Source organism: Hemiscyllium ocellatum, chromosome 24 (assembly GCF_020745735.1).
Source record: "Hemiscyllium ocellatum isolate sHemOce1 chromosome 24, sHemOce1.pat.X.cur, whole genome shotgun sequence".
Lineage (NCBI taxonomy): Eukaryota > Metazoa > Chordata > Chondrichthyes > Orectolobiformes > Hemiscylliidae > Hemiscyllium > Hemiscyllium ocellatum.
The window spans coordinates 4,487,286-4,514,330 of NC_083424.1; the positions used below are offsets into that span (position 1 = coordinate 4,487,286).

General features: G+C 41.6%; 1 protein-coding gene across 7 annotated transcripts in view; it reads left to right on the forward strand.

Moving 5' to 3' along the window:
• The window catches only part of ep400 (E1A binding protein p400), a 160,951-nt gene extending 134,882 nt beyond the window's left edge, over positions 1 to 26,069 (forward strand). For 5 of the 7 annotated variants that reach the window (XM_060843381.1, XM_060843383.1, XM_060843382.1 and 2 more), the window contains 9 exons: positions 838 to 1,048; positions 6,320 to 6,468; positions 7,770 to 7,883; positions 12,746 to 12,941; positions 17,867 to 18,021; positions 19,357 to 19,509; positions 20,160 to 20,237; positions 20,761 to 20,838; positions 24,682 to 26,069. In XM_060843381.1, the coding sequence (XP_060699364.1) occupies positions 838 to 1,048; positions 6,320 to 6,468; positions 7,770 to 7,883; positions 12,746 to 12,941; positions 17,867 to 18,021; positions 19,357 to 19,509; positions 20,160 to 20,237; positions 20,761 to 20,838; positions 24,682 to 24,951 (1,404 nt within the window). In that variant the 3' untranslated portion in view covers positions 24,952 to 26,069. The remainder of the gene's footprint in view (positions 1 to 837; positions 1,049 to 6,319; positions 6,469 to 7,769; positions 7,884 to 12,745; positions 12,942 to 17,866; positions 18,022 to 19,356; positions 19,510 to 20,159; positions 20,238 to 20,760; positions 20,839 to 24,681) is intronic. The other 2 variants (XM_060843384.1, XM_060843387.1) reach the window with 2 other exon arrangements.
• Positions 26,070 to 27,045: the final 976 nt, after the last annotated feature.

A 27,045-nucleotide genomic window follows, 5' to 3' on the forward strand; every position in this document is an offset into this window, starting at 1 on the left:
CAATTTCATTGGCTTCGCATATCACATCTTTCAGTGCAGTGCAAGAGACACGATGAGGACTGAGAATGTGAACATGGGCTTGATACAACATGGTGTTACCTGTTACAATAATAATCTCCTCCCCCCAAAACTACACTTCAGCTGCATGAGATGCCATAAAAGCTGGTATTGCAGCATGATAAGCCGCAAGGTTAGGCCACATTTAATCTATTGCATTCAGTTCTGGTCACCACATTACAGGCTGGATATGGAGGCTTTTTGAGAGGATGCAGAAGAGTTTGCCAGGATGCCACCTAGCTTAGAGGTTATGAGGAGAGGCTAGAAAAACATTGGGTTGTTTTCTCTGGATGGGCAGAGGCTGAGGAGAGGCTTGATAGAAGTCTGTAACACCATGAGATGCGCAGACAGGGTTGATGGTCAGAATCTTTTTCCTCCGAGTTGAAATGTCTAATATTGGGGGGCATGTATTTAAGTCGAGAGGGGAAAAGTTCAAAGGAGATGTGAGGGGAAAGTTTTCTATTCAGTGGTAGGAGTTTGGAATGTACCATTCCCAGGGTGGTGGCAGAGATAGATACGATAGGGGCATTTAAGGGACTTTTAGTTAAGTACATGAGTATGTAAGGAATGGAGGGATATGGACCAAGGGCAGGCAGAAGGGATTAGATTAATTTGTATCATGTTCAGCACAACCTCGTGGGCCGAAGGGCCCATTTCTGTATTGTAGTGTTCTATATTCTAGATCAGCTACCTATTAGACGCCACTCCTGCATTTTCTTTCCTTTAAAGCCAACAAATGAAGACAGTATTTTGTGTTAATATCTCTTATCTATCTTCCAGTCTGCAGGGGGTACAACAGCTCAGGTCGTACATGCTCAGCAGCGAACCGTGGCCACATCTGCTGCTACCACAGAGGTTGTAGCCATAGCAACCAACCAGGGTGTCCGAGCTGCAATGGCCCCAGTGACAGCCACAGCAGCAGCAGTGGTGACGACCAACCTGACTCCAGTGCAGTCCCAAACAAGACCATTGGTCACGCAAGTCACCCCAGGTTGGACAATTATTGCCTTTTGCCATGCCACAAATTGATAATTGCATCATTGAGTAATTTAATGACTTCTACATAGATCAGAATTTATTTTGCACATGTGTCTGCTCATTTCTTTCAGTGCCTTTCTCTGAAGTTACCTGTGTTAACTCTTAATGCACGATGCATCTTTTAACATGCACTTATCTTAAACACCACTCATTGCCTTCTTACAGAAAGCCAGTTTCTAATCCATACTGCTAAATCACCTTCAATCCCATGTCTCCACATTTTCTCCAAAAACCTACCATGTGGAACCTTATCAAAGGCTTAACTGAACTGCCCTACCCTCATCCACATGCTTGGTCACCTTCTCAAAAAAACTCAGTGAGGTTTGTAAGACATGACCTGCCATTGAGGAATCCATGTTGACTACTTCCAATCAAATAGCTGCTTGCTACATGATTATAAATCCGAACTCTTATAATCCTTTCCAAAACTGTTCCTACGACAGACATAAGGCTCTCTGGTCTATAATTACCTGGGTCATCTCTACTGCCTTCCTTGAACAAGGGCATGATATTTGCATTCCTTCATCGTCTGTCGACAATGACGACTCAAAGATCAAGGCCAAAGACTCCGTCATCTCCCTCCTAGCATTCCAGAGAATTCTTGGAAAAATCCCATCCAGCCCAGGGGACTTATCTACTTTCATACTTCTAGAATTGATAACACCTCCTCCTTACTAACCTCAATCCTTTCAAGTCTAATAGCCTATATCTCAGTCTTATCCTCTACAATATTCTCCTTTTCCTGAGTAAAAACAGATGAGAAATATTCATTTAGCACCTCTCCAATCTCCACAGGGTCCACACACAACTTCCCACTTCTGTCTTTGACAGGCCCTATTCCTACCTTAGTCACCTTTTTATTCCTCACATACCTATGGAAAGCTTTAGGGTTCTCCTTTATTCTACTGAGTAAAGACTACTTATGTCCCCTCGTTGCTCTTCTTAACTCTCTCTCTTTAAATTCTTCCTAACTAATCTGTAACTCCATTGCCTCATCTTAACCATCTTGCCTCAACGTCACATGAACCGCCTCCTTCCGCTTAACAAGAGTTGCAATTTCTTAAACCACAATTCACTTACCTTATCACTTCCTACCTGCCTGACAGGGACATACCTATCCAAGACATGCAATATGTCTCCTTAAACCAGCTCTACATTTCAATTGTCCCCATCCGCTGCATTTTTCTAGCCCATTCTATGCCTCCTAAGTCTTGCCTAACCGCATTATAATTGTCCTTTCCCCCCCCCCCCCCCCCCCCAAATCTATACCTCTTGTCCTGTGGCATGTACCTATCCCTTTCCATCGCTAAACTAAACACAACCAAATAATGGTCACTCTGTCCACTCAGTCAAACAGCTGGCCTGGTTCATTACTAAGCACCAGATCCAGTGTGGCCTCTCCTCTTGTCAGCTCTTTGACATACTGTGTCAGGAAACCCTCCTGCACCATTGGACAAAAATTGATCCATCCGACATACTAGAATTATAGCATTTCCAGCCAATGTTGGGGAAGTTAAAGTTTCCCATAATGACCACCGTGTTTCTTTCACTCCTACCCAGAATAGATTTGTCAATCCTCTCCTCCGCATCCCTGGAACTTTGCGTAGGCCTATATAAAAAAAACTCCAAGCAGTGTGACCTCTCCTCCACTGTTTCTAACCTCAGTAGATGAGTCCTCGTCAAAAGTTCTTTCAGCCACCGTTATACTGTTCTTGACTAACAAAGCCACACCTCCCCTGATCTTAATGAAAGATCTAAACCCTGGCCCCTGCAACATCCATTCCTGACCTGTTCTATCCATGTCTCCAAAATGGCCACAACATCGACATTCCAGGTACCTATCCATGCTGCAACCTCACCTACCTTATTCCAGATACTCCTGGCCTTGAAGTAGACACACTTCAAACTGGTTTGCTGTCAGCCAGCACATTCCTGTGACCATGGAATCCTGTCCATATCCTCCCTACTCTCATCCTCCTGTGAACTGGAACTACAACACAGGTTCCCACCCCCTGCTGAATGCAAATCCTTGATGATCATATATGTCTCAATTAAGTCACCTGACAGCAGCTTCCCTCTAACGAAAACAGCCTCAAGTCCCTCAGCCTTTCATCATAAGACCTCCCTCCATACCAGGCAACATCCTAGTGAATCTCCTCTTAACCCTTTCCAAAGCTTCCACATCCTTCCTATAATGCGGTGACTAGAACTGTACACAGTACTCCAAGTGCAGCCGCACCAGAATTTTGTACAGCTGCAGCATGACCTTGTGGCTCTGAAACTCAGTCCTTCTACCAATTAAGGTAACATGCCATATGCCGCCTTAACAATCATATCAACCTGTGTGGCAACTTTCAGGGATCTATGTACATTGGCACCGAGATGTCTCTGCTCTTCTACATTACCAAGAATCTTGCCATTAGCTCAGTACTCTCTATTCCTGTTACTCCGTCCAAAGTGTATCATCTCTCACGTTTCCACATTAAACTCCATTTGCAACCTCTCAGCCCAGCTCTGCAGCTTATCTGTGTCCCTCTGTAACTTGCAACATCCTTCAGCACTACCACAACTCCACCGACCTTAGTCTCATCTGCAAATTTACTAATCCATCCTTCTATGCCCTCATCTAGGTAAGTTATGAAAATGACAAAAACCAGTGGCCCCAAAACAGATCCTTGAGGTACACCACTGGTAACTGAACTCCAGGATGAACATTTCCAATCAACCACCAGCCTCAGTCTACTTTCAGCTAGCCAATTTCTGATTCTATCCGCCAAATCACCCTCAATCCCATGCTTCCGTATTTTGTGCAATAGCCTACTGTGGAGAACCTTATAAAACACCTCACTGAGATCCATATACACCACGTCAACTGCTTTACCCTCAACTACCTGTTTGGTCACCATTTCAAAGAACTCTAACGTTTGTGAGGCACGACCTACCCTTCACAAAACCATGTTGACTATCCCTAATTAACTTATTCCTCTCTAGATGATTATAAATCTCATCCTTTATAATCTTTTTCACACTTTATCCACAACCGAAGGCTCACTGGTCTGTAATTACCAGGGTTGTCTCTACTCCCCTTCTTGTACCAGGGGACAGCATTTGCATTCCTCCAGTCTTCTGGCACTATTCCTGTAGACAATGACGACATAAAGATCAAAGCCAAGGACTCAGGATTCTCTGGAAAGCCAGGGAGGAGATTGCAAAGATAAATCCCATCCGGCCCAGGGGACTTATCTATTTTCACACTTCTCAGAATTGCTAACACCACCTCCTTGTGAACCTCATTCCTGTCTAACCTAGTAGTCTATACCTCATTATTCCCCTCAACAACATTGTCTTTTTCCAGTGTGAATACTGACAAAAAATATTCATTTAGCGCTTCCCCTATCTCCTCAGACTCCACACATAACTTCCCACTATATCCTTGATTGACCCTAATCTTTCTTTAGTCATTCTTTTATTCTTGATATACCTATAGAAAGCCTCAGGGTTTTCCTTGATCCTATCTGCCAACAATTTCTCATGTCCCCTCCTGTTCTTCTTAGCTCTCTTTTTAGGTCCTTCCTGGCTAACTTGTAACTCTGAAGCACCCTAACCTAGCCTTCATGTCTCATCCTTACATAAGCCTCCTTCTTTCTCTTGACAAGAGATTCAACTTCTTTAGTAAACCATGGCTCCCTCACTCGAAAACTTCCTCCCTGCCTGAAAGGTACATACTTATTAAGGATTCACAGTAGCTGTTCCTTGAATAAACTCCACATTTCAATTATGCCCATCCCCTGCAGTTTCTTTCCCCATCTTATGCATTCTAAATCTTGTCTAATGGCATCATAATTGCCTTTTCCCCAGCAATAACTCTTGTTCTGCATTATATACCTATCCCTTTCCTTCGCCAAATTAAACATAACCGAATTGTGGTCGCGATCACCGAAGTGCTCACCGACCACCTAACAGCTGGTCGGGTTCATTACCCAGTACCAAATCCAATGCGGTCTTGCCCATTGTTGGCTTGTCTACATATGTGTCAGGAAACCATCCCGCACACAGTGGATAAAAGCTGACCCATCTAAAGTACTCGAACTACAGTATTTCCAGTCAATATTTGGAAAGTTAAAGTCCCCCACAAAACTAACCCTGTTACTCTCGACCCTATCCAGAATCACCTTTGTCATCCTTTCCTCTACATCTCTGGAAATATTTGGAGGACTCCAGAAAACTCCCAACAGGGTGACCTCTCTTTTCCTGTTTCTCACTTCAGCCCATACTAACTCACTAGATGAGTCTTCAGATGCCTTTTCTGCTACTGTAATACTGTCCTTGACTAACAATGCCACACCTCCCCCTCTTTTACCATCTTCTCTGTTCTTACTGAAACATCTAAATCGTGGAACCTGCAACAATCATTCCTGTCCCTGTTTTATCCATGTCTCAGAAATGGCCACAACATGGAAGTCCCAGGCATGCAACCAGAATGCAGCCATCGCGTTATTGAAGAACTATCTGTGGGATACTCAGGAGGGTTGGTCATGTTGCAGAGGCTGAGCTGGATGTCTTGTGTCTTCACAGGCTATGCCCAAGCTGTGTTTCAAAACAATATCACACACCTCTGACAGCCATAAATGCAGACACATGGCTTCCAGTAAATCTAAGCAATTAGTTAAAGACATGTCCTTTCTTTGACATTTTCAAACCAAAACCTATCCGGATTCCTTATTTGAATGCCACCAGAAAATTGGGGCCCCAATCCTCCTCCACCCAAAACATTTTAATCATCTTCCTAAGTCATTTCAACTCCGTGACAATCTAGGCATAATTAGACCATAAGACATAGGAGTGGAAGTAAGGCCATTTGGAGTCCACTCCGCCATTCAATCATGGCTGATGGGCATTTCAACTCCACTTACCAGCATTCTCCCCGTAGCCCTTAATTCATTGTGACATCAAGAATTTATCAATCTCTGCCTTGAAGACATTTAGCGTCCCGGCCTCCACTGTTAGAAGATATTATTTTCCTAAGAAAGTGGAATAAATATAGTGCAGATGATTGCAGTGCAAGTTAAAGCTTGGTTTAATATGGGAACTGACACTTGTAAAACTCATTTGACTTTATACATTTCATCCTGGCCTTAATGGTATCATAATGACAGTGAGTACAACTCTTGCTAACAGTCTTCACCCATGAGCCTGCCTTGATAGTTTACATTTATATCCCCAGCTACTGGCATTCAGCTGACCACCGGAAAACCCATCTCCCAGGCACAAATCCAGCTCTTCAGGCAACCCCAGACAGCTCCAGTACAGGTTCAACAAATCCAGCCACAGTCTCAAACTTCCGCCCAGCTGAAGACAGTCCAGAAACTGCCGGTAAGTCTGAGCTTTCAGTTACTGTCTGAAACACAAAAAGATATGTATATGTTTTATTTTAACTACATAAACAAAAGTATGTTGCAGTTGCGCCTTCAATTTTTTAATCACTTGTTCATGGGGAGTGGGTGGCTCCAGCTAGGCCAGGATATATTGTTGCTTCCCTCATTGCTCAGAGAGCAATTCAGAGTCAACTACATTGCTATGCGTCTGGAGTCACATGTAGGCCAGATCGGGTAAGGATGGCAGATTTTTCTTTCCTGAAGTGTATCACTGAACCAGCTGGGGTTCTACGGCATTGACAATGGTTACATTGTTGCCTTTAGGGTAGCTTTTTTATTGCAGATTTTGTGAATTCAAATTTCGCCATCTGCCATGGTGGGCTTCAACACATGTCTGCAGAACATTAAGCTGGGGTTCTGATGGTCAGTCCAGTGACATTACCACAATGCCACCACATTCCCTCATCTTTTGGAAGTGTCAGTGAAAAGAAATCTTTGGGTTCCTTCTTTCATCAAAAAATTTAATGTTATGTTCAATTTTCATTTTTATGTCTACTTTCAATCCCAATCCATCTTGACCTTGACAGATGCTATTGCTGTTTAAACCCCTATAAGCATTCAGTGCAGTCATTACAAAGATGTATTTTCATGGAGACTCCTAAGCTGTGTACATGGGTTAGTGTAGAAAATGGAGTTGCAGATGAGCACCTTATGTAAACTGATGCCTTCTAGTCCTTAATTCCCCAACCCTGGGAAAAATACTGAGTGCTTTCACCCTATCCATGCCTCATGATCTTATACACTTCTATAAGGTCCCCCCTCAGTCTCCTATACTCTAAAGAAAAGAGTCCTAGTTAGTCCAACCTCTCCCTATAACTCAGACCCTTGAGTCCTGGCAATATCCTTGTAAATTTCTTCTGCACTCTTTCCCGTTTAATAGCATCCTTCCTATAGCAAGGTGACCAAAACTGAACACCACTACATGTACGGCCTCACCAATGTCCTGTACAACTGCAACATAAATTCCCAACTTCTTTACTCAGTGCCCTGACTGATGAAGGCCAGTGTGCCGAAAGCCATCTTCACTGCCATGTCCACCTGTGACTCCACTTTGAGAGAACCATGCACCAGAACTCCAAGGTCCCTCTGTCCCACTACATTTCTTAAGGCCCCACCTTAAGGCTTGTTGGGAACTTGAGTTCCTCATTATTCAATCAGATGTGATTATTGTAAAGTGATGTGCTGTTGACTGTCAATATGTAAATGGATAGAATTCAATAAAATCTTTTTCCTCATTAGGATCAGTTAATAAAATTGAAACAGAAACAGCAGCAGCAACAACAGCTGGCTCAGGTGACACAAAGGAACACTGTCCTCGGTGGTGCTGTGGCTAGTCTCCCAGTTGCCCGCATAGTAAGTTGTACTTATATTACAAATACTGCAACTGCTATGTGATTATACAATTGTAGTTCATTGCTCACACAAACCATTACAGTGTGTATAGAGTCATCGAAATGTACAGCACAGACCCTTCAGTCCAACTTGTCCATGCCGACCAGGTATCCTAACATAATCTAGTTCCATTTGCCAGCACTTGGCCCACATCACTCTAAACCCTTCCTATTCATATGCCCATCCAGATGCCTTTTAAACGATGTAATTGTACCAGCCTCCACCACTTCCTCTGGCAGCTCATTCCATACATGCACCCCCTCTGTGTGAAAATGTTGCCCCTTAGGTCCCTTTTATATCTTTGTCCCCTCAACCTCTTACCATAAACTTATGTTCTGCACAGTCTAGTTCTGGACTCCGCCACCCCTGGGAAAGACCTTGTCTATTTATCCTCTCCATGCCCCTCGTGATTTTATAAACCTCTATAAAGTCAATCTCTGCGTCCAATGCTCCAGGGAAAATAACCTATCTATTCAGCCTCTTCCTATAGCTCAAATCCTCCAAATCTGGCAACACCTTTGTAAATTTTTTTTGAGAAGATTCTTCTCAAAATCTTCCCAAAACTCCCTGTATTCCGGGAGATCTAACCTTGCTAACCAGTCTCCCGTGAGGAACCTTATCGAACACCTTACTGACGTTCATATAAATCACGTCAATCACTCTGCTCTCATCAATCCTCTTTGTTACTTCTTCAAAAAACTCAATCAGGTTCATGAGACATGATTTCCCATGCACAAAGCCATGCTGATTATCCCTAATCAGTCTTTGCCTTTCCAAATGCACATAAATCCTGTCCCTCAGGATTCCCTCCAACAACTTGCCCACCACCGACATCAGGCTCATTGTTCTACAGTTTTCTGGCTTTTTCCTTACCACCCTTCTTAAACAGTGGCACCACATTAGCCAACCTCCAGTCTTCCAGCACCTCACTTGTGGCTATCGCTGATACAGACATCTCAGCAAGGGGCACAACATTCACTTCCCTAGCTTCCCACAGAGTTCTAGGATACACCTGATCAGGTCCTGGGGATTTATCCACTTTTATATGTTTCAAGACATCTCCGAACATTATGCATCTTTCCTGATAAGTCTGTTTCATCGGTAACAGAAAATGGTTTTGTATGTTTTTGTATAATTATGCATTTAAAGAACAGTATCATAAAATAGCATCAGGTCAGTATTCAGGCTGAGAACTTAACTAAGCAGAGAAAAAGGATAAAAATATGAAACAAAAATGGAAAAACCTAGAGTTTTTTTCTTCACAGTTGAGAATTATTCCTGTAAATAAGGGCCTCGATATTACTAATGTAGAGTACTTAGGTGTTCCTAACTCCTCCCCAGCTAAAATGGAAACACGTGCATTTGTCGCGGGGTGGGGATCAGATAGAGTAAACCTGCTGCTTCACCTTCAGACCTTCTGTTGTGAAACTTTAATTGTTCCTTCCCTGCCACCAAGGTTTTGATGTAAACAATTAGAAATTTTATTAGGAAAGATTTAATGTAGCTATCCAACTTTCTTTTCTATTTCCAAAATCTATGCATTCCAAAATCCCAGAACCTTTCATTCCAGTTTTCATGTAGACTCTAAATGTTAGCTTGCTTTCTCTCCCTAGATACTGCTTGACCCGCTATGATCTCTAGCAGGTCTTGTTTTCAGTACAGATTCCAGCATCTGCAGTCATTTGCTCTGACAAATCCACATATCCACTTTACCACGTTTTCTCCAGGATTCTTGATTCCCCTAATTTTGACCTTCGGTATACACAAGGACTTGCTCCAACAGCTATGTGTGAGAAGGCGTTCCAAAGGCACTCCCCTTTCATAGAGAAGAAATTCCTCCTCATCTCAGTCTTAAATTGATGCCCCTCTATACTGAGACTATGCTCTTTGATCCATGATGGGAAACATCCTCTCAGCATTTACCCTGTCAAGCTTGCTAAGAATCTGGTATGTTTCAGTGAGGCCACTGTGTCACAGCTACCTGATGAAGGAGCAGCACTCTAAAAGCTGATGCTTCTAAATAAACCTGTTGGACGATTGTGTGATTTTTAACTTTGTCCACCCCAGTCCAACACTGGCTCCTCCACATCTTCTAAACTTCAGAGAGTAGAGTCCCAATTTATTTGACCTTTGCTCATACGACAATCCCCCCATACTGGGGCTCATCCTACTGAACCTGTGACAAAAATTACATCATTCACAATATTAAGTCTACTTATTTATTTCTAAATTTGAGTTGTTTTGTGTCAGTACACTTCTAGGCATCAGTCTCTCTTACTGTGTATACTTGAGTAATAGTCGATCCCATGTAAACGTTGACCTCCTATTTTTGGCCAAAGAATCCTGGAATTTTCTATGTATCTTGTGTAAAAGTCGACCCTAGATCTTCACAGGTAACAGAACAACATTTAAGAGTGGAGGTTATATGATGAGGAAATTCATTTCTTTTGTGCTGTTATGTGATTTGATGTACAATTTCACACCAATTTGGTGCGAAAGACTCAGGTGACAACCAACTTTGTGGAATATAGTTATATACCTAATTGAGGTTTTGAAATTTCTACTTCATTTTTTGTAAAAATGCCCTCCAGAAAAAAACAACAAATGTACAGCAGTGATTAACCTTGCAAGTTACTGGAGTTGCAGAGGAAACAAATGACTGTGTAGTAGCAAGATAATTTTGTGTATCAGAGAAACTTGAGAGACTGGAGAAAGGTATCGACTCAATTTCAGAGCATGCCAAAATGAAAGTTTGCCAACAGAGGTAAACCTAGCAAGTGGCCACAATTGGAGAAAGGTGTTGCTGAGTGGATACTTGAAAATCGTCAAAATGGAATATGTGTTAGTCGTGAACCATCTGAATCCATGCAAGACACAAATCAAAGAAGAATGGAATTTTGGATTTTATGTCGAGTGTCGAATGGTGCACGAGGTTTGTGAAAAGGCATGGCTTAGTACTTCAGCAGAGAACTCAGACTGCACAATAGCTGCCTGCTGGACTAGAAGATAAGATATTACAGGTTTACCAGTTTGTCAACAGAAATCAGCAGAAGGAAGCTTACAAGTTAACGTCCATTGGAAACATGGACAAAACCCCTATTAATCTCAACATGCCAGAGAATCAAACTGTGAACCAAAAAGAGGGGAAAAAACAGTATGGTGAGAACCATTGGCCATGAGAAAAGTAGGTTTACTTTAGTTCTTTTTTGTATGGCTGATGGCGCTGAGTTAAAACCCATGGCTGTTTTTAAGAGAAGGAGAAATTTCAAAAAGAAATTGTCATCCATATGTATGCAGAGGGCTAGATGGATGAAGGAAATGGATGAAGGAAGTTTGAAATTGGTGGACTACATAAGGAAAAGAGCTTGCAGGTCTGGGATCAGTTTAGATCCCATCTAGTGAAGAATGTTGTTGATAACATCTGATCATATAACACTGACATAGCTATTATTTCCAGCTGGCTTGAAAGTGTTTTGCAACCAACAGATGTTGGTATTGATAAGCCATTTAAGGACATGATGAGAATGAAGTGGAATAACTGGGTTTGTGATGGGGAAAAAAAACACATATGAAAGGAGACATTGTACAGGCTTCATCACTGCCCCTGATCTGTGAATGGATCATTGCTTCATGGAAAGAAATAAGAGTTGATAGTATTTTCAAATCATTCAAGGAATGTGGAATGTTGAATGCATTGGACAGTACAGAGACGATTATCAATAGCATGACAGATGAAGCAGCGGATGATGTGCTATCTCTAACTACAGGTAGCGAAGATGAGGAGGATCCATACAGGGATCTCGTTCATCCTGATGATTATGAAGCTTTATGTGCTGAAGATGTTGAACAGTGTGATTTTGCACTCTTGAACTTTCGACGTGTTTAATTTAAGATGTAATGTACCAGTAATTGTCATTTAAAGCTGTATTATATTTCTATATGATACAGCTTTAAATGTTTAACATGTTCGATTTAAGATGTTTGACATGTTACATCTTAAATTAAACATGTACTAGTAATTGTCATTTAAAACCGTATTATATTTCTACTTCAGTATTTGTATGTATAAATAAAAGCCTGCTACCTGTAATTCATTTTTGTTTCTGTTGACTTTATCCAGTAACGACCGTAATTGGTTGTGGTTTTTATTTTCATTTACAGATCAATTGGGTTTCTGCTAATGATATGGTGTGAATTTTGAGGGGTATGAATTTCAGTCCCTCAAAAGTAGTCGACCCCATAAATTTAACATTAAAAGTAGTCTAAAAAATTCAGCCACTACTGGAGTATATACAGTATTTGTTAAACTTCACTTAACTTCAATGCATTTAAATAGCATTCTCTTTTCCTTTAATGTTCTGTACAATGCCTGTAATAGTTTCCTGTTTAAGCCAGTAAAATAAGACTCAAATCAATGCACAGTTTTTCAGATAGGAAGAACTTTTAGAAAAACCTTTTTTTTTAAAGTGATAAAAGTTTATAGTAAAGAATAAATGGAAGCAAAGAGAAATCAATTGACAGTTCATGTTTATATAGGGTTGACTATTTATCCAAGATTTAACTGATAAATATTACAGTTTTCTTTATACTTGTGTTCATTTCAGCATCACATGTAAACTTAGAATCCTTAAATGCTACCACTGACAAATTTGTTTTACATGAGTTTGCAGGGTTAATGTTACATCGTAGCTGTATTGGAATTCTACACCTTGTGTTTCATGCAATATTTTCTTGTTCCTTGACCGTCTGTGTCATTGAAAACTATGAGGCTTCTTTTTTTGAGAATTTTCCGAAACATATGATTTTTATTTTGTTTTCTTCAGGCCAGAGTTTCGACATCACAGCTACAAGCTCAGGGACAGATTCAGACACAGCCAGTTCAGACTGCCCAGGTTACGCTCACAAAGCCACCAGTTGTGTCTGTCCCTACTGCGGTAGTCTCCTCTGGTGTAACAACGCTTCCTGTTACTGTTGCTGGAATTAGTGTGGCTATCAGTCAGCCTCAGAAAGGATCAGCAGGTAATTGAAAAAAACAAATTCTTGTGAATTGTCAACTTGTTTGAAAGATAATAGAATTCAGTTTTTTGAGTGACAGAACTGTAGAACTGAGATAAGTTCCTTTCATTAAAAGAGGGTTTGGTGAACATACCTATATGTTAGAGCATAAGACATAAGAGTAGAAATTAAGCCATTCAGCCCATCGAGTCTGCTCCACCGTTCAATCATGGCTGATAAATTTCTCAACCCCATTTTTCAGCTTTCTCCCTGTAACCCTTGATACTCAACAACCTAACTATCTCCGTCTTAAATATACTCAATGACCTGGCCTCCCCAGCCTCCCTTCTGTGGTAATGAATTCCATAGATTCACCACTGTCTGGCTGAAGAAGTTTCTCCTTATCTCCGTTATAAAAGGTCTTCCCTTTAATCTAAGACTATGTCCTTAGGTCCTGGTCTCTTCTACCAATGGAAACGTCTTCCCAACATCTACTCTGTCTAGACAATTCAGTATTCTGTGTATTTCAATCCGATTCCCTCTCATCCTTCTAAATTCCATAGAGTATAGACCCAAGTCCTCACATGTTCCTCATATGTTAAGCTTTTCATTCCTGGGGCCATTCTCGTGAACTTCCTCTGAACACTCACGAGGGTCAGTACAGCCTTCCTGAGATATGGGGCCCAAAACTGCACATAATACTCTGACAGTGGCCTGACTAGAGCCTGAGAAATACATCTCTGCTTTTATATTCAAGTCCTCAAGCCATCATTGCATTTGCCTTCCTAACTACTGACTCAATCTGCAAGTTTACTTTGAGAGAAGCCTGGACTAGAACTCCCAAATCTCTTAGCACTTCAGACTTATGAATTTTCTCCCCATTTAGAGTCCAAGCCTCTATTCTTCATACCAAGGTGCATGACCTCATGCTTTCCCCACTTGTACCCCATCTGCCACTTCTTTGCCCACTCTGCTAACCTGTCCAAATCCTTCTGTAGGCTCCCTGCTGCCTTAATGCTACCTGTCCCTCTACCTACCTTCGTATTGTCTGTAAACGTAACTAAAATGCCCTCAGTTTCTTTATTTGGATCGTTAATTTTTTTATCCATTTGCGGGACTTGGGTGTTGCTGGCTGGCCAGCATTGATAGCCCATCCCGATTGGCCCTTGTGATGGTGGTGAGCTGCCTTCTTGAATTGCTACAGCCCACTTGCTGTGGGTTGACCCACAATGCTGGTAGGGAGGGAATTTCAGGATTTTGATCCAATGACCTTGAAGGAACGGCAGTAGTGTATAAAGTGAAAAGTTGTGGTCCCAACACTGAGCCTTGCAGAAGACCACTTGTCACCAGCTGACAACCTGAGAAGTATCCTTTTATCCCCATTCTCTGCTTTCTGCCTGACAGTCAAGCTTCAATCCATACTGCCTCTAACACCATCGGCCCTTATCTTACTCAGTAGCCTCTTGTGCGGCACTTTGTCAAAGGCCTTCTTGAAGTCCAGGTAGATAACATCCATTGGCTCTCCTTGGTCTAACTTGCTTATTACTTAGAGTCATAGAGATGTACAACATGGAAACAGATCCTTCGGTCCAATCCGTCCATGCCGACCAAATATCCCAACCCAATCTAGTCCCATCTGCCAGCACCCGGCCCATCTCCCTCCAAACCCTTCCTATTCATATACCCATCCAAATGCCTCTTAAATGTTGCAGTTGTCCCAGCCTCCACCACTTTCTCTGGCAGCTCATTCCATACACTTATCACCCTCTGTGTGAAAAAGTTGCCCCTTAGGTCTCTTTTATATCTTGCCCCTCTCACCCTAAGTCTATGCCCTCTAGGTCTGGACTCCCCCACCCCAGGGAAAAGACTTTGTCTATTTATCCTATCCATGCCCCTCATAATTTTGTAAACCTCTATAAGGTCACCCCTCAGCTTCCAACGCTCCAGGGAAAACAGCCCCAGCCTGTTCAGCCTCTTCCCATAGCTCAATCCTCCAACCCTGGCAACATCCTTGTAAATCTTTTCTGAACCCTTTCAAGTTTCAGAACATCTTTCCGATAGGAAGGAGACCAGAATTGCACACAATATTCCAACAGTGGCCTAACCAATGTCTTGTACAGCCAAAACATGACCTCCCAACTCCTGTACTCAATACTCTGACCAATACAGGAAAGCATACAATACGCTGCCTTCACTATCCTGTCTACCTGTGACTCTACTTTCAAGGAGATATGAACCTGCACTCCAAGATCTCTTTGTTCAGCACCTCAAAGAATTCTAGCAGATTCTTTCGGCATGTCCTCCTCATGATGAAACCATGCTGACTTTGCCCTATTTTACCATACACTCGAGTATTCCGAAATCTCATCCTTCAGAATGATTCCAGGATCTTACCCACGACGGGGTGCAGAGGGGGTTAATTAGGTTGATTCTGTAGTTGAGGGGGTTGGTTTATGAGGAGAGGCTGTGTAGATTGGGATTATATTCATTGGAATTCAGAAGAATGAGGGGGGAATCGATAAAATAGAAATAGATAGGATGTTCCCACTGGTGGGTGAACCTAAGACTAGCGGACGTGGTCTCAAGGTTTAGAGGAAGCAGGTTCAGAACTGAACTGAGAAGAAGCTTCTTCACCCAGAGGGTTGTTAATCGGTATAACTCCTTGCCCAGGGAAGTAGTTGACGCTACTTCAGTAATTGCTTTTAAAGCTAAGGTAGATACTTCTTTGAAAATAAAGGAATTTAGGGATATGATGAAAATGCGGGTAAGTGGAGCTGAGTCCACGAAAAGATTAGCCATGATCTTATTAAGTGGCGGAGCAAGCTCAAGGGGCCAGACTGCCTACTCCTGCTCCTAGTTCTTATGATAGCTCTACCTGACAGCTGGCCCAGTCTTGATGAGCTGAATAGCCCCTTGTTAATGCACTTGATTTTATACCAACACCACAAATTGGGAATAAGAAAATGATTTTGCTTACATGGGATTTAAAAGGGTTCGTTGACTATGAGAGATATGTCTAATACTGAAGTGCACATTCCCCAAATCTGAGAGATGCTTGCAGGGGAAGCAATGTAGTTTTAAATTCCTATTTCCTGAGATGCTCATGTGTTCTCTAAAGGGAATCATTCAGCACGAACACATGAAGTGTAAATTATCAATATTTTTCTTAAGGAGACAATTTTGAGTCTAGGAGATTTGGCTACAAGCCCCATAGCAGCATACAATGTATCTGACTATGGGAGTACTCTGCCCTTTCAGTAATGCCCAGCTCCAACTTTCCAGGTAACACACTTCTGTCTTCCCTCTTTTTTGCTGCCAAACTTGGAATCTGTTGCACTTCCCTGGTCATATTGAATCCTTTGCAGTTGCAGCGATCCCTGCCACTGCAATGCAACATTTCTCTTCTCTTCTCTTCACACACACACACACACACACACACACACACACACACACACACACACACACACACACACACACTTCCATGATGCTCTTCTGGAACTCAAACCTCAATTCATGTTTTCAAACACTCGCTCCTCCTTCTCTTCCCTCACACTGTAATGACGCTTCTTGATTATTCCTGCATTAATGAAGGGTGATTGTAGTCATAGAAATGTATAGCATGGAAACAGATCCTTTGGTGCAACATGTCCATGCTGACCAAATATCCGAACCTAAATCTAGTCCCATTTGCCAGCACTTGACCCATATCCCTCTAAATGCTTCCTACTCATTTACTCATCCAGATGCCTTTTAAATGTTGGAATTGTACCAGCCTCTACCACTTCCTCTGGAAGCTCATTCCATACACGCACCACCTTCTGTGTGAAAACGTTGCCCCTTCGGTCAGTTTTAAATTTTCCCCCCCTCACCCTAAACTTATGCCGTCTAGTTCTGGATCTACACACACACACACACACACACACACACACACACACACACACACAAAAGATGGAAAAGACCTTGTCTATTTATCTTATCCATGCTCCTCATGATTTTATAAACCTCTATAAGGTCACCCCTTGGCCTCCAACAGGGAAAACAGCCCCAGCCTGTTCAGCCTCTCTCTATAGCTCACATCCTCCAACCCTGGTAACATCCTTGTAAATCCTTCCTGAACCCTTTCATAATATCCTTCCTAAAGGAGTAAGACCAGAATTGCACGCAATATTCCAAAAGTGGCCTAACCAATGTCCAGTACAGCTGCAACGTGACCTCCCAACTCCTGTACTCAGTGCTCTGACCAATAAAGAAAAGCATACCAAACAGCACCTTCACTATCGTTAGATTAGATTAGATTAGATTACTTAGTGTGGAAACAGGCCCTTTGGCTCAACAAGTCCACACCGACCCGCCGAAACGCCATCCACCTAAACCCCTACATTTACCCCAGCTGCATCTAACACTACGGGCAATTTAGCATGGCCAATTCACCTAACCTGCACATTTTTGGACTGTGGGAGGAAGCCGGAGCACCCGGAGGAAGCCCACACAGACACAGGGAAAATGTGCAAACTCCACACAGTCAGTCATCTGAGGCGAGAATTGAACCCGAGTATCTGGTGCTGTGAGGCAGCAGTGCAATCCACTGTGCCACCGTGCCACCCAATCCTACCTACCTGTGACTCCAATTTAAAGAAACCTAGGAACCCTGATTCCCCCAACATGTGCATCTCTTTTTCTAGCCCTAAACCCAGGCATCTGATATCCCTCTTCATTTGCAAGTATCTCCAAATTCTTAACCCTCTTAATTTGTTACGTGAGCTGAGCACTAATTTTTAGATTTGTACGTGTAATGTGCGTCTTTCCCATTTAAAAAGTGACACAAAGATTTTGTTGAAAATTAATAAACCTCAATTGTATTCAATTGCTATGTGAAATAATGCCTTGTTATAGTGTTGTTTTAGATTAGTAACTGTTCCCTGATCCTAACCATGATCTTGACTCTGCAGGAGGGCAAACAGTTGTGAAGACTGCCATACCACAGCACTTCTCACAAATGCAAGTCCAGCAGCTTCTGAAACTCAAACAGCAGAAAGCAGGTCAGGCCCAGGTGACACAGGGACAAGCAGCTGTGCAGGCTGCAGCAATCACTGCACAACAGAAGGTACATGTCCTACCCTTTAATACCTTCAGTAGATTGTTGGGGATTGATGGGGAGAGGAAGGATTAAGAACTTTCTGGCTATTGATTATGTAATTTATTCTTGCTTCTCCCAAATCCTGCCTGGTAAATAATTCACTGAATCCTCACCATCAACAATTTATGGCTTTGAATTTTTTTTTGGTGTATATGTCTGAGATGAGAGGAGACTTACAACTTTTGAAATGTGGTTGGCAGAGGATGGACAGAATCAGCTTGACGGACAGGAACAAATGAGCGGGTTAAATCAAGAATAGGAGCAAGTTCAGAAATCAAACCTGTTGCTAAGTACAGTTATAGAAAGAGAGGGAAAAAACCAAATATAGATCATGGAAACCAAGACCTGATACTTTTACCCTGGTAACGAGTGAAGGCCAAATTGAGAGTGAAAACAGAAAATAAAGGAGGAAAATTGAAATGGGTGAATGACGGAGGCTTAATAAAACATGGAAGTGATGTCTGGTGGCTATGACGTACTCAGACAGCAGCAGGATGCTGTTGGCTTCTAGCTGACAATGTGTACCTTTGAATGGGCAACCAGGTTTTAGCCCTGGTCTTTGCTGAGAGATAGCTCATATAAACCAGGAAGGAAAGGGTCATCCAGGGCTCCAGCCCCTGATGACTACTTGCCAGTTCTTGAGAGGATGCTCGGTACACCTGGGCCAGCACACAGACATGGTGTTCCAGCCTAGCATGCCGGTTTTTGCTCTCAAGGTCAATGTATATGGTAATGCACTTAAAGCTGTTGGAGCGGGGAGGGGTGTAATGTCCAGCCACTCATGGGGTTAGTGCCTTTTGATGAAGAGGGAACTAAAATCAGTGAATATAAGAAACATTTGGCTTACGTTAAAACATCAGCAACACTACTTCAGTTGTTGGAATCTGAAACGAAAACCTAAAATACTCAGCAGGTCTGTCAGAATCTGTGGAGAGAGAAACATGGTTAAGATCAGATTGATTCTGTTTCAGGTTCTTTCTGTTTCTCTCACTTCACAAATGCTGCCTGATCTGAAGTTTGCTGTGTTTTCTGTTTTTATTTTGCTTTGCACTGCTGTGGATGGAGATGAGAAAATTTGAGTGGGAGTAGGGGGTGCGGGGGGGTGGTGGTGATCATTACGAGTTTCCTGTATCATTTTTGGGTGATGGGTGGGAGCAGGATTTCAGAAAGTCTAGACCTATGTCATCTTTAGCATTGACATTTTAAAAGTCAAAGCAGCCTTATTCTGCACCAGTGTATTTAGGGTGCACAAGTTGGGTAAAAGCAGCGCTATGCTAATTTGCAATTTGCATTCTATTTCAGATAACTCAGCAGGTCACTGTTCAATCACAACAGCAACAGCAACAGAAAGTCACTTATACCACCGCCCAGCTCCAATCAGGAATGAAGCCACAGTTCTTGAGTGCTCAGACTCAAAAGCCTACAGGAACGCAACAGATGCAGGCACAAATTCAGGTAAACAATGCAAGCTTTGCAGTGTAACACAGGTTATGCTACTCAACCATAATCTAGAAGGTACAAGTTCAAATCCCAAGGAAGCAATTTGAGAATTTAAATGCAGGATGTTGAGCAAAAAAGACAGTGAAGCTACTGGATTGTTGTAAAATAAAAATAAGTCCAACAGGTTCACCAGTCTCCTTCAGGCAAGGCGATCTGCCATCCTGCTCCAATCTGAGCCTATATACAACTCCAGTGTTGCACCAACTAACTGAAGTGGCCGAGCAAATCATTCAAACTGCTACAGTCCAAGGTAAAGGCTCATCTTAAGGGCACTAGCGATTGGAAGAAATATCCATTTTGCAGGCAGTGCTGTGCTGGGGAGGGTTCTATCTCTGTTGTCCTTCCATCTTTACAAGATACATTTGATTCATAACCAACAAGTAAGTAACTGAATTGAAAATGTATGTTCCCTATGTCTGATGTTTCAGTTAATAACTCAGCATCTTGCTGCGAATTGTAATTTGTTATGACTTTCCAGTGTATTACAAAACTAAATCAATAGACATGAGCTCCTTATTCTTGTATTATGAATGGAGGCCAATAGTCGTAATTTACTGCCCTGAAGCTGATCCTTTTTGGTGAAAACATGAATATTATCTTAACAGGATTCTTCATCCTCAGCTGATACCTCGAGTGTGTTCGTCGCACGGTTGTTTAATAAACAAAGTGGCTTTAATAGATTAGTAAGTTGAAAATCATTATTCATTTACTCTAAAGTTTGGGAACTTTAGCCAATCCCTTCAGTCAGCAGGTGACTGGAAGAGTGGCTGTGTCTTATGACGAGAATTTGTACTTCTCCCTGTTCTTCGCATATGCAAGCGTACATCAAACCTGATGAAGTTGATACCATTTAATGCCACAGAACTCTTTACCATTATATCACATTGGTACAAAGTGCTTTTGTTCTTTGCTGTTCAAGACTCATGGTATATTTCTCGCACTGTTTCTTTCCAGAGCCAGGTTATGCTCTTATTTTACGTAACAAAGCTATATTCTGTCCCAGCACTACCATTTGCTCTTTGTCACTGGCCCCTCAGAGTCACAAATGTAATTTGTTAACATTGCCCTATTTTCTTTTTACAATTTTACACTCCTCTATTAACTCCAAGAATACAGAAGAAATGATGCTTTAACATGCCTGAAATCTTGCATGCTTGGAAACCTTGAAGGGTGAAAAAATTAAAATAAACTGCTGTTGTTCAATAGGTTGCAAAACTTCCACAAATGGTTCAACAGCAAGCAACCGTGGGGAGTATCCAGCAGATGGTATCGACAGCCCAGCAGGTACACTTCACCTCCTCATACCTATCTACATTCTCTGCGCAGATGAAGCTATTGGACTTTGCACATATTCTGCCAGCTGCTACTTTCCATGATGTAAAAGAAGAAATCTAACTTTTGTTACCTCCATTATTTTCCTTTTACCTCTCTACGCTTTGCACTTAATGGTTCTGCTAATCTTCTACGTGCCTCTCTTTCCACTCTTCTGGTACCTGTAACTTGCAATCTCTGTTTGAGATGAGTTGATGAAGGAAATCCCAAGACCAGGAGAAACATCCATGTTTGATCCTAAATTATAGAATCTCTCAGTGAGAAAGAAGGTCCTTCAGCCCATCGTGTCTATACTGGATTTTTGAAAGGGCTATCCAATCGGTCCCTCCTTTGGGTTCTTTTAAATTTCGTTTTCAATCATTTGTAAATTGCTTTTTGAAAGTTATTGTCGAATTTACTTTCACAACTTCCAAGCAGTGCATTCCAGATGAAAGCCACTTGCTGCAAAAGGAATTCCTCATATTTCCTTATAGTTCCTTTGCCAATTATCTTATATCTGTGTTCAGTGGTTGCTGATCTTTCTGCTACTGGAAACAGTTTCTCTTTGTTTACTTGAATGAAATCCTTTATGATTTTGAAAATTTCTTAGCGGTCTCTTAATTTTATCTGTTATAAAGAAAGCAACCCAAGACATTCCTCCCGTGTGCGTGAAGTCTCTCACCCGGATACTGTTTTAGTAAACCTCTTCTGCAACTGGTCCTAAGAGCTTTAAGTCTTTTCAAAAGTATGTTGCCCTCAATTAGTCACTTTATTCCTGTTAGTATTTGCCTAGTTTTCGCTTTGTCCACTGCTAGATCTAACCAGCTGTATAGGACTAAAAGTAGTAACCTATGTCCCCTCACTCTGGTTTGCTACCCCAGTGGGAGGTTAGTGAACAACTCTGCTTAGGATAGACTGAATTCCAGGTTAATATAGAATTACAGGAATCTAGAATACAAGAACAGGCAATACAGCCCAGCATTTATGCTCCACGCAAGCATCCTCTATCTCCTCTTCATCTCATCCTAACAGCAATTCCTATTTCTTCCTCCCTTATCTCACTTTCCCCTTTAATTATATATTCATCTGAACTGCTGCTTCTCTGGATGAAGATGTTTCTCTAAACTTCCTTGCTTGATTCATTGGTAACTATTTTAGTTTTATGCTTTTGGATATCCTCACAAGTGGAGCTCTCTTCTTTCCAACCCTGTCATGATTTTAAAGACCTTTATCATGTAACTCTTAACCTTCTCTTACCTAGAGCAAGCAGCCCAGCCTGTTCAGCCATTCCTGAAATATATAGCATCTCAGTTCAAACATCTTCTTTGCAAATCTATTTTACACCTTCTCCAGTGTCTCTATCTTTTTTATTATGCTGAGACCAGAATTGTTCTCTGTACCCAAGTTGGATCTAATCCTGGGTCTATTGGGAGATTACTAATAATTGTTGGAATTTTCAATTTTAATTTTAAACATGGATTTAGTAAGGGGAGGTCGTGTCTGACAAACCTTATGGAATTCTTTGAAGAGGTGACAAGTAGGTTAGACCAGGGAAACCTAGTGGATGTGGTCTATCTAGACTTCCAAAGGCCTTTGATAAGGTGCCACATGGGAGGCTGCTGAGCAAGATGAGAGCCCATGGTGTTCGAGGTGAGCTACTGGTATGGATTGAGGATTGGCTGTCTGACAGAAGGCAGAGAGTTGGGATAAAAGGTTCTTTTTTGGAATGGCAGTCGGTGACCAGCAGTGTCCCGCAGGGTTGGGGCTGCAGCTGTTCACGTTATATATTAATGATCTGGATGAAGGGACTGGGGGCATTCTAGCAAAGTTTGCCGATGATACAAAGCTAGGTGGACAGGCAGGTAGTGGGGAGGCTGCAGAAGGAACTAGACAGTTTGGGAGAGTGGTCCAGGAAATGGCTGATGGAATTCAATGTGAGCAAATGCGAGGTCTTGCACTTTGGAAAAAAGAATACAAGCATGGACTACTTTCTAAACGGTGAGAGAATTCGTAAAGCCAAAGTACAAAGGGATCTGGGAGTGCTAGTCGAGGATTCTCTAAAGGTAAACATGCAGGTTGAGTCCGTGATTAAGAAAGCGAATGCAATGTTGTCATTTATCTCAAGAGGGTTGGAATATAAAAGCACCGTTGTGCTACTGAGACTCCATAAAGCTCTGGTTAGGCCCCGTTTGGAGTCCTGTATCCAGTTTTGGTCCCCACACCTCCAGGAAGGACATACTGGCACTGGAACGTGTCCAGTGGAGATTCACACGGATGATCCCTGAAATGGTAGGTCTAACATACAAGGAACGGCTGAGGATCCTGGGATTGTATTCATTGGAGTTTAGAAGATTAAGGGGAGATCTAATAGAAACTTACGAGATAATACATGGCTTGTAAAGGGTGGACGCTAGGAAATTGTTTTCGTTAGGCGAGGTGACTAGGACCTGTGGACACAGCCTGAGAATTAGAGGGGGTAAATTCAGAACAGAAATGCGGAGACATTTCTTCAGCCAGAGAGTGGTGGGCCTGTTGAATTCATTGCCGCAGGGTGGAGTGGAGGCCGGGACGCTAAATGTCTTCAAGGCAGAGATTGATAAATTCTTGATGTCACAAGGAATTAAGGGCTACGGGGAGAATGCAGGTAAGTGGAGTTGAAATGCCCATCAGCCATGATTGAATGGCGGAGTGGACTCGACGGGCCGAATGGCCTTACTTCCACTCCTATGTCTTATGGTCTTATAATCTTGACCACCAGCTTCTCTGTGGAGGTTGAGAGCTGTGACCAGATGATTGTCTGTTCATTTGCTAATTTACTGATGAAATAATCAACATTAGCATTAAATTGTCAACCTAGATGAACAACAATGGAAAAGCCGAAGTTGGAAATCTGAATTAAAAATTGAAAATGCTTGAAATATTTAGAAGTCAGGCAGCATCTTGATGTTTCAGATCTATGCTCAGTCATTCAACAGTTGGGCTAGTTATGCAGCACCAATTAGTGCATTTGGTTCTAATTTAGTACTCCTGTTTTGGTGAATCAGTCTGAATAGAATGTTAAACTGATTTGCAAATTCTTGAATTTACATGGTATTTACATCACAGACACAGGCAATTTCACCCTGCAGGTCCATACTGTTATCTACTTTCTGTACAAATATGTTGTGCAGTATTACATCAAGTCTGTTGAAATTAGTTTGCATTTGTTCCAATCAGTTAGTTGACCTGTAAGCTTCCTGATTTAATCTAAACCATAATAATGTTCAGGCTTCAGTATTATGGCCATTTGCCTCCTTTGGTATCTCAAGTAAAAAAGTAGATGAGACTGGGAGACCCACTAAGTCAGAAGATCACGTTCAGCCCCATCCTATGCTAACATTTTAGTGCAGTACTGTACAAGTAGAGTTCTGGACTGTCAGAGGTGCTGCCTTGTAATTGAAATGTGAAAGAAGCTGTTTGTGTTTAGTATCATGGCCAGTATGCATTCTCGAGATGTGTCATGACATGATGATGATTGCATTAGCACTTTGTACCTACTTGGCTGAACAGAAGAGACTGCAGTGGACAACTTGAAGAATAGGGAAGCTTGCCTGGTGTCTCTGCCAAATACACCCTTCACTCAAAATAGGATATCTGGTTATTTGTTTCATTGCTGTTCATGTGAATGTGCCCTTGAGATGGGTGAGTATTCGCCCACGTTACAGTAGTGATCTCACTTTAAAGGTGCTTTGAAGCATTCCAAGAATGTGAAATGTGCTAAATAAATGGAAATGTGTTCCTGATTGCAATCTGCCTCTTTCTGTTTCTCCCTGTCAGGTCCAGACGCAGCCACAGACAATGACATTGTCGCAGGCAGCTACAGGCCAGCAAGTGCAGGTGATTCCTGCAGCTGCTACTGCTCAGGTTGTACAGCAGCAACTTATTCAGCAGCAAGTTGTGACAGCAGCATCTTCTCAGATCCAGCCTCCGACCCCACAGAGCCCAGCTCAGCCAGCAGCAACTTCTGATGCCCAGGGCCAACAAGCCAAGGTGCAAGCACGAACTGCCCCTACCGTGAGACTGAAAGCCCCAACAAAACCAAACTGAGCTTGTTAAATGGAATGAGAAACCCACCACGTAAAGAATGTGCTTACAGCATTAGCTGGACTGTGCTCCGAACAAATTGTCGTAAAGTTTGTTTTCACTCCACTGTGTAATAGCCAATGTATAGAAAAAAGTTGACATGCATAAACTTCACGTACATCATTTAATATTGAATCTTGGTGTTAATGTAACATGTTGATGCAAATGTAAATCTTTTTAAAAGATCAATAACTCTAAGGTTTAACCTTAGTCATCTTTGTACATACTATTTTTTTCGGTACATTTTTAATGTGCCCCTGTATTTGTTAAATTCAGAAAGTGGATGTTATAGGCATGTGTTCAGTATTTGTAAATCCATAATGTAGTTGCTGAATATTAAGTACTTAAACTGTAGTTTTTTTCATTACGTAAAAGTTGGAAAGAAGCCAACAGCAATGAACTTCAGAATAAGTTGTATTTGACATTCCTTATCTAGAGAAAGACACGAATGTTTATTAACAAATTTTTGATACAAGGTTTTTGTATTTTTGTTACATTCTTTTCATTGCGCATCCATGGTTCAGGATTTGTTTTAAAGTGATAATGTTTTATTTTTATTCTGTATGTATATGCACATTAAAAATGCAATCTATGCTACAAAGGTATTTCCTGTAGTTTTTAGTGTACATGTTGTACAGTATTTGTTATGGTTTTGCATAGCATCGTGTTATAACATCTTTAACCCTGTCCTTGAAAAATGATTAAAAATCCAATTGTGATCGGCACAAAGAAATGATTGAGTAGAATTGTATATAAGTATTTTTGTTGGTCACTCAGTCATGTTGCCTTTAATCTTTCCTTTGTTGAGCCAGATGTAGATTTTTTTTTTAAGCAGCCATGGTATTTTTTGTTATGTATGGTAAATTTGGTAAAGGATGATGGATAGAGTTTCAGTGACAGCCCAGGATAACTGAGACCAAAGAGTGAGTGAGTTTTAAGTTTTCAACAAACATGACAGGACTGTTGATTTCCAATGACATTGTGTGAAATTACTGTTACACTGTCAAAATATACCAGATTGTTAGTTGTATTCATAAACCACTGCTACCACATTGTAATAAATTAACACATTTGTAAATGCACTACAGTTGTTCTTGATCATTTATTTAAAGAAATTTTTCTCTATTTTAGCTGTTATGTCATGGGCTTTATATATCCTAGTTTGGAGATTTCTTAAATCACCATTCAATACAATACAACAGACAAAAACAGAAATTGCTACAGTAACTGGTATGGCAGCATCTGTGTAGAGAAAAACTGAGTTAACAGTTTGAATCTAATGTGACTTGTTCAGAACATTCTGAAGAACGGTCACTGGAGTCCAAAGATATGCAGGTCAGGTGAATTGGCCATTCTAAATTGCCCATAGTGTTAGGTGCATTAGTCAAAGAGAAATGGGTCTGGGTGGGTTACTCTTCGAAGGGTCGGTGTGGACTAGTTGGGCCGAAGGGCCTCTTTCCACACTCGGGAATCGAATCGAATCGACTCTAAATATTAACTCTACTTTTCTCTAATAAAACTGTGACCAACTGATTGCCTGCTTATTTGATATGAAATGCTGCTAGGCTTGCTTAGATTAACTGTTCTCTGTTTGCAGTCTGTAGTTGTGGCAGAATGATTAGAATGATGGGTTAGAAATCTATTGGGGTTTCCCCGTACTGGTTGAAATTCTGTCAAATATATCTCCCGAAATTTCAATTTTTGTCTCAGTTCTCCGGCACTCACAGTTCTTTGTTTTATTAATTAAAGTACATTTATTCTCCACGTTGAAATAGCCATATAAACCGAGCATCATTTTCACATTCTCTTAAAAGAGTTTCCAGTATGACCAAATTGTCAACAACATCTACTGAATTTTAATTTGTATAGAGCACCACAGGGCACTTCACCTTTTTTTTTTGAACTCACAGGAAGTGGGCATTGCTGGCAGGACAGCATTTATTGTACAAACCTCATTGCCCAGAGTTGAGTGAACCACATTGGTGTGGGTCTTGAGTCATATGGAGACCAAATGGGTAAGGATGGCAGATTTCCTTGTGCATGTGATAGACTTTCATG